Source organism: Onychostruthus taczanowskii, unplaced genomic scaffold (assembly GCF_017590055.1).
Source record: "Onychostruthus taczanowskii isolate IOZ18803 unplaced genomic scaffold, ASM1759005v1 scaffold198, whole genome shotgun sequence".
Classification (NCBI taxonomy): domain Eukaryota; kingdom Metazoa; phylum Chordata; class Aves; order Passeriformes; family Passeridae; genus Onychostruthus; species Onychostruthus taczanowskii.
This window is the reverse complement of record NW_024499217.1, coordinates 30,920-38,650: the sequence shown is the minus strand read 5'-3', so window position 1 is coordinate 38,650 and position 7,731 is coordinate 30,920. Positions and strand designations below refer to the sequence as shown.

The window sequence follows — 7,731 nt, the reverse complement described above, 5'->3', positions numbered from 1 at the left end:
CGGGCCGCGCGCGGGGCAGCGGCGCTGGCGGGGGACGTGCGTCTTCTGGTGGGCCTTGAGGGACACCTTGTCCTTGAAGCACTTGTGGCACTGGGCGCAGGGGAAGGGGCGCAGGTCGGTGTGGGTGCTCTGGTGCGTGACCAGGTTGGTTTTCTGGGTGAAGCGCTTGCCGCACTGGGCGCAGGCGAAGGGCCGCTCACCTGTGTGCACCCGGTAGTGCGTCACCAGGTTGGTTTTCTGGTTGAAGCTGCGGCCGCACAGGAAGCAGGAGAAGGGCCGCTCGCCCGTGTGGATGCGCCGGTGCGTGATGAGGTTGGGCTTCTGCCGGAAGCTCTTCCCGCACTCGGGGCACACGAAGGGCGCGTCCTCGGGGCAGCCCCGCGCCGGCGCCCGCGCCCGCGCCTTGCCCTCCTCGGGGTGGGCGCCGTGGATGCGCTGGTGCGCCAGCAGGTTGGCCTTCTGCGAGAAGCTCTTGCCGCACTGGGCGCAGGGGAAGGGCCGCTCGCCCGTGTGCACGCGCCGGTGCGTCAGCAGGTTGGGCCGCTGGCTGAAGCTCTTGCCGCAGTCCCCGCAGCGGAACGGCTTCTCCCCGGTGTGGATGCGCTCGTGCGTCACCAGGCTCTGCTTCTGCCGGAAGCCCTTCCCGCACTGGGCGCAGCGGAAGGGGCCGGGGACGCCCCCCTGGGCGCCCCAGCAGCCGGCGCGGGGGGCAGGGGGGTCCCGGGGGGGCTCGGGGCCGCGCTGCCCGCCGGGGAACCAGCGGCCGGAGCTGCCGCCCGCGGCCGGAAACAGCTCCAGGGAGCCGGCGCCAATCCCGGGCTTCTCCTCGGGCTCCACCTTGCTCACCCGCCCGGGCTCCACTGCACCGGAGAGATCCCGGTGTTATCCCGGCTCCCGGAGGATTCCAGGCTGTCCCGGGTGGGGAGGACCCGGGTCCAGCCCCCCCCTTCCTTGTGGGCCCCTCACTGCTGAGCCACGGGGACATGGGACACCCCAAAGGGCATCAACTCCCCAAGCCTCTCCCGGTATGTGGCACCCCAAACCCCCCCAGTGTGTGACACCCAGGTCCGAAATTGTCCAAACTGGCTCAGAATGGCAAAAACTGGTCTAAAATGGCCAAAACTGGCTCTCAAAACTGGCCCACAGTGGCCACCAACTAGCTCAGAACTACCACAAATTGGTCACGAATGGCTGTGAACTGGCCCAGGATGGCCCCAAAATGGCTGAAAACTGGCCCAAAATGGCTGAAAAAGTCCTTTAAACTGGCTCAGAACAGCCTCCAACCGGCCCCAAACAGCGCTGAACTGGCCCAGAATGCCCCCGAAGAATCCCAGGCTGCCTTTTCCGCCAAGCCCCCCGGTCCCAGTGCTCCCCCAGATCCGGACTCACCGGCGCAGGGGCTGCCCAGGGCCTTGGACTCCTCCGGGCCCGGCCGCGCGGCTCCGAAGGGCTCCTCCGGCGGCTTCATCCCGAACAAACCCCCCGGCTTAAAGAACCGGTACCCTGGGGGAACACCGCAGTCGGCACCGCCGGCACCGAGCTGCTCCCGGCAGAGCCGGGCTCCGGCACGGGGTGGGGAGAGCTCCCGGAGAGCCAGGCTCCAGGTGAGCTGGGCCGGGGCCGTGCCGGGCTCTGGGGTTTTCCTGCAGCCTCTCCCATCCCCGGGAATCCCCAGAACGCTTTCATCATCCCAAGTTCAAAGTCCCCACAAAAAACGCAGCGAGCTCTGCGCGGAAAATCCCAGCCCAGCCCCCTCCCCTCACCTGTGCAGGGGTCCGAGGGGATCTCGGCGCCGACGGCATCCAGCTGGGATCCGGCCCGCGGCGCCGGGCTCAGCCGGGAATACGGGAGCAGATCCAGGGCGTGGGCGGGCTGGGGAGGGGGCAGCGGCTCAGCCGCCTTTTGGGCTCGTTTTGGGACGTTTGGGGACCTTTCCCTGGGTTTGGCCACAGGCCAAGGACAGGGATCGTGCCCCTCCTACTCCTGCATCCCAAATGTGAGGTTCCTTGCTCCAGGATGGAGCCCGCATCCCTGCCCCCCAAACCAGACCCCTGCTCCCCAAATTACATCCCCATCCCCACCCCAACCAAATCCCCGCTTCCCCAGCAGCTCCCTCCTCCCCAAACAAGATCCTCGCCCCCCAAAAGAGATACCCAACCCTGCTCCTCCAGACCACATCCCTGCCCCCCAAACCAGGTCCCTGTCCCCCCGCTTGGGAAGATGTTCCCTGATGGGAATAAGGGCACCTCCATGGATCTCCCACTGCCCACCCCCCAGACCAGCTCCTTTTCCAGCCAGGACCCGCACCGAGGAGCCAGTCCCGCTTTTCCGGGGACACTGAACCCCCAGGTCCCCCGTGCCCTCCCGGATCCCCCTCGTGTCCCCAAGCCCCCGCAGCCCGGTGGAGGCAGAGCCGGGGGGGGGGGTGCGCCCACCCCCCGCTCTCCGGGACTTCCCAAAGCGCCGATTTCCCGGAAAAAACTCCTGGGGGGCTCCAGGGGTTCAGGAAAAAAATCACCAGAAAAGCCCGCGGCGCCGGGAACCCCCCCAGGAACGCCCCAAGGCCGCGGGCGGTGGAGGAGCGGGGATCCCCCGGAATCCCCCGCGTACCTGGGGCGCACCCCCCGCCGACATCGCTGTCCCGGGCCTGTCCCGGGTCCTTCCCGGGCCCTCGAGGGCTCCTTCCCAGCGGCTCCCGGCTCTCTCCGGCCTCTGCCCGGCCCTTTCCTGGTCTCCTTCCGCCACCGAGTCGCTCAAATGGCCGCGGCGGGGTCCTGGGAGAGCGGGAGAGCCGGGATGTGAGCGGGGGCGGGGAGGGGGCGGCAGGGAGCGGGGAGGGGATGGGATGGGATGGGATGGGATGGGATGGGATGGGATGGGATGGGGATGGGATGGGAGCGGGATGGGAGCGGGATGGGAACGGGATGGGAGAGGCAGCTGGGAGCAGGGAATGGCCCCGGCTCGGCATCGGCTCGTCCACCCGGGAACGGCCCCGGGAGCCGGGAATACGGGAATAGCCCCGGGGGCCGGGAATAGCCCCGGGGGCCGGGAATAGCCCCGGTACAGCAGCGCCTGGAGAACCGGGAATAGCCCCGGGAGCCGGGAATAGCCCCGGGGACCGGGAATAGCCCCGGGAGCCGGGAATAGCCCCGGGAGCCGGGAATAGCCCCGGGGGCCAGGAATAGTCCCGGGGGCCGGGAATAGCCCTGGCACGGCCCCGTCCTCCCAGGAATAGCCTCGGGAGCCGGGAACAGCCCCGGCACAGCCCCGCCTTGGCAGTCAGGAATAGCCCTGGGGCCCGGGAGGAGCCCCGGTCTGGAATCACCTCATCGACCGGGAGCAGCCCCGGGAACAGCCCCGGGAACCGGGAACAGCCCCGGGAACCGGGAGCAGCCCCGGGAACAGCCCCGGGGCCACCGGGCCGCGCTGCCCCGGGCCCGGCGGCTCCTGCGGCAGCTCCCGGCGATCCCGGCTCTCCCCGGAGCCGGGCGCGCCTTGGGGGGCTCGGAGTGACCCCCGTGCGCCCCAGCACCGGCTCCCTCCCGCGGAAGCGCCGGACTCCCAGGGCAGGACCCCATTCCTGGTAGGCAGGACCCCATTCCCGGGGCAGGACCCCATTCCCTGGACAGGACCCCGTTCCCGGGGCAGGACCCCATTCCCAGGGCAGGACCCCATTCCCTGGATGGGACCCCATTCCCGGTGGGCAGGACCCCATTCCCAGGGCAGGACCCCAATCCCAGGGCAGGACCCCATTCCCTGGATGGGACCCCATTCCCGGTAGGCAGGACCCCATTCCCTGGATGGGACCCCATTCCCGGTAGGCAGGACCCCATTCCCTGGACAGGACCCCATTCCTTGTAGGCAGGACCCCATTCCCGGTAGGCAGGACCCCATTCCCGGGGCAGGACCCCATTCCCGGGGCAGGACCCCATTCCCGGGGCAGGACCCCATTCCCGGGGCAGGACCCCATTCCCGGGGCAGGACCCCATTCCCGGGGCAGGACCCCATTCCCGGGGCAGGACCCCATTCCCGGGGCAGGACCCCATTCCCGGGGCAGGACCCCATTCCCGGGGCAGGACCCCATTCCCGGGGCAGGACCCCATTCCCGGGGCAGGACCCCATTCCCGGGGCAGGACCCCATTCCTGGGGCAGGACCCCATTCCCGGGGGCAGAGCTCACTCGTGGCTGCTCCGGGGGCTGGAGCCATTCCCGGGGACAGGAGCCCATGGCCGGTATCAGGAGTTTGTTCCTGGGGGCAAGATGTCATTCCCGGCAGGCGGGAGCCCGTTCCCGGGGAGCACAAGCCCATTCCCGGGGCAGGAACCTGTTCCTGAGGGCAGGATGTCACTCCCGGTGGGACATGAAGCCATCCCTGGGGGACTGGTAGCTGTTCCCGGGAGACAGGAGCCGTTCCCGGGGGGGCAGGAGCCGTTCTCGGGGGGCAGGAGCCCATTCCCAGGGTCAGAAGACGTTCCCGGTGGACATGAGCCATTCCCGGGGGGCAGGAGCCGTTCCCGGGGGGCAGGAGCCCATTCCCAGGGTCAGAAGCTGTTCCCGGTGGACATGAGCCGCTCCCGGTGGACATCAGCCGTTCCCGGCGGGCAGGAGCCGTTCCCGGGGCCGGACGGTGTTCCCGGGGCAGGGTAGCATTCCCAGCAGCCCATGACGCCATTCCCGGGGTGTCCCCCCGATCCCATCCCACCCCATCCCGGCCCCTCCTCCCGCGCCCCGCGGGGTGGGGGGGGTCACCCGCGGGGCCGTCCCGGGGGCGGATTTGGGGGCAGATCCCAGGAAATCGGCTGATGCCAGCCCGACGCCAGCGGATCCGTGAGGCCGTTGCCGGCGGGATGAGGCTGCCGGTGTCGCTGTGGCTGCCGCTGGCCCTGGCGCTGGCCGCGGGGGCCCCGGGGGCCGCGGGGCAGTCCCCGCTGCAGCGGCGCGTGGTGCGGGACGTGCTGGAGTATTTCCACGGGCGCAGCAACGTGCATTTCCTCTTCAAGGAGCGCGAGGTGGACGGGGTCACCGAGCGGGTGAGGAACGGGATCCCGCACCGGGAGCCCGCCCCTCGGCAGCCGGGATGGCCACGGGAGCGGGGAGGGGGCTCGCGGTCCCGGGGGAACGGGGAGGGAGGGAGGGAGCAGCGGGGGAAGGGGGCGTCCGGGGGCTGAGCAGGGATTGGGATCGTGGGTGTCCCGGGGGGGGCACGGGTGGGGGTCCCGGAGGGGGCACGGGTGATCGGGGTCATCGAGCGTGGGAACAACAGGATCTGGGATTGGGATTCGGGTTTCAGGGATGACCGTGGGAATGGGGAGGGTGTTGGGGTGTCCCAGGAGGAACAGAGAGAGGGTTGGGGAGGGGATGGGGGTGTCCCAGAGGGAATGGGAGATGGACGGGATCATCAAGCAGGTGAGCTTGGGATTGGGGTTCAGGGCTGGGATTTGGGATTGCGGTTCGGGGCTGGGATTTGGGATTTGGGGTTCAGGGCTGGGATTTGGGATTGCGGTTCGGGGCTGGGGTCCGGGATGGCCACAGGAGTAAGGAGGAATGGGAGATGGACGGGATCACCGAGCAGGTGAGCTTGGGATTTGGGGTTCAGGGCTGGGATTTGGGATTGCGGTTCGGGGCTGGGATTTGGGATTTGGGGTTCAGGGCTGGGATTTGGGATTGCGGTTCGGGGCTGGGGTCCGGGATGGCCACAGGAGTGGGGAGGGGGCCGGGTGTCCCACAGGGAGCAGGCGGGTGCCCGGGGTGCCCAGGGTGCCCGGGGTGCCCCGGGACAGGCCCTGCTGGCCGGGCTCAGCTCGGTTATTCATTAACGGACCCGAGCTGATCCCGGTGTCCCCGAGCCGGGGCCGTCCCGGGGTGCCCCTGCACACTGTCCCGTGTCTGGGAAGGGCCAGGGCTCCAGGGACCCCCACTTCGGGCCACGTGCCCATCTGGGAGCCACCCCGGGGTCATTCCTGGGATGGGTTTACCTGAGGGTTTCCAGCATCCCTCCCAGAGCTCAGGGTCCCTCCCGGGATGTGGGGTTCCTGTGGGAGCTTTGGGGTCCCTCTCAGGGGTTGGCATCTGTGGGGCTCAGGGTCTCCCCCAGCATCTGGGGTGGCTCTGGGGGCGGTTGGGTGACTCCTGGGGTTCGGGGTCTCGCCGGGGGCTGTACTCCCGGGGGTTCTCTGGGGTTTGGGAGTCCCTCTGGAGGTGGGGACCCCTCCGGGGGTCCGGGCCCTGCCACGCCTGCCACCCACAGGAGGACCCCTCGGGCACCTTCGTGCAGCTGCGCCTGGGCCTGGCACAGACCACGTGCCGCAAGCGAGCGCCGCAGCGGCACTGCCGCGTGCTGGAGAGCCGGGTGAGGGGACTGGGGACGTGTCCTGGGCTGTCCCCGCTCCCCGGGGGCACCTGGGGGTCCCTCCTCTCCTGGGGCACATCCTGGAGTGTTGTCCCCTCCCTCAGGACGCATTCCAAGCTGTCCCTCTCCCTTGGGGCACATCCCCACTCCCTTGGGGCATATCCTGGGGTGTCCCCCCTGCCTTGGGGCACATCCCGTTCCCCCCAAAGGGCCCCACCCCTGTATGTCCCCCATCCCCTGGGCCCATCCCTGGGTGTCCCCCATCCCCTGGGCCCATCCCTGGGTGTCCCCCCTCCCTTGGGGCCCATCCCTGGGTGTCCCCCCTCCCTTGGGGCCCATCCCTGAATGTCCCTCATCCCTTGGGGCCCATCCCTGGGTGTCCCCCATCCCTTGGGCCCCATCCCTGAATGTCCTCCATCCCTTGGGGCCCATCCCTGGGTGTCCCCCATCCTTGGGTGTCCCCCCTCCCTTGGGCCCATCCCTGAATGTCCTCCATCCCCTGGGACCATCCCTGTGTGTTCCCCTTCCCTTGGGGCCCATCCCTGGGTGTCCCCCATCCCTTGGGGCCCATCCCTGGGTGTCCCCCCTCCCCTGGGACCATCCCTGTGTGTCCCCCATCCCTTGGTGTCCCCCATCCCTGGGTGTCCCCCATCCCCTGGGACCATCCCTGGGTGTTCCCCCCTCCCTTGGGACTCATCCCTGCGTTTTCCACCCCCCTTGGGCCCCATCCCAGGGGTCCCAGAGCCCCTCAACCTCCTGCAGACCCCCTGTCCCCCCACCATGCTGCATGGGTGGGACAGAGGTGACGGTGCTCGGTGCCAGAGGGTCCCCAGGGCCCCCGGGGGTGACATCCCACCGTATCCCCAGAGGAAGCCGACCTGCCTGGCCTGCTACAAGTTCGACACCGGCGACGTCCCCAAGGTGCTGGACAAGTACCACAACTGCGGCCCCAGCCACCACCCCATCCCTGGGTGTTCCCCCTCCCTTGGGACTCATCCCTGGGTGTCCCCCGTCCCTGTGTGTTCCCCCTCCCTTGGGGCCCATCCCTGCATTTTCCACCCCCCTTGGGCCCCGTCCCAGGGCTCCCAGAGCCCCTCAGCCTCCTGCAGACCCCCTGTCCCCCCACCATGCTGCATGGGTGGGACAGAGGGGACGGTGCTCGGTGCCAGAGGGTCCCCAGGGCCCCCGGGGGTGACATCCCACCGTGTCCCCAGAGGAAGCCGACCTGCCTGGCCTGCTACAAGTTCGACACCGGCGACGTCCCCAAGGTGCTGGACAAGTACCACAACTGCGGCCCCAGCCACCACCTGGCGGCCAAGGTGAGGTGTCCCCAGTGCCCCCCAGCGCCCCCCCCCCCCCGCCGGCCGCGCGGGTCTTGGCCC

The 7,731-nt window shown here is 69.6% G+C and overlaps 2 protein-coding genes across 2 annotated transcripts in view; one reads left to right on the top strand and one right to left on the bottom strand.

Annotated features, from left to right (window-relative positions):
- Nucleotides 1–2,834, bottom strand: part of LOC121334882 (zinc finger protein 665-like) — a 6,975-nt gene extending 4,141 nt beyond the window's left edge. Inside the window, exons 1-4 of the mRNA XM_041402395.1 lie at nt 2,611–2,834; nt 1,764–1,872; nt 1,390–1,503; nt 119–860 (exon numbers count right to left, since the gene is read on the bottom strand). Coding sequence (XP_041258329.1) covers nt 119–860; nt 1,390–1,503; nt 1,764–1,872; nt 2,611–2,634 — 989 coding nt within the window. The 5' untranslated portion in view covers nt 2,635–2,834. The remainder of the gene's footprint in view (nt 1–118; nt 861–1,389; nt 1,504–1,763; nt 1,873–2,610) is intronic.
- Nucleotides 2,835–4,729: 1,895 nt separating this feature from the next.
- The window catches only part of RARRES2 (retinoic acid receptor responder 2), a 3,473-nt gene continuing 471 nt past the window's right edge, over nt 4,730–7,731 (top strand). Inside the window, exons 1-3 of the mRNA XM_041402396.1 lie at nt 4,730–5,030; nt 6,248–6,349; nt 7,564–7,668. Coding sequence (XP_041258330.1) covers nt 4,803–5,030; nt 6,248–6,349; nt 7,564–7,668 — 435 coding nt within the window. The 5' untranslated portion in view covers nt 4,730–4,802. The remainder of the gene's footprint in view (nt 5,031–6,247; nt 6,350–7,563; nt 7,669–7,731) is intronic.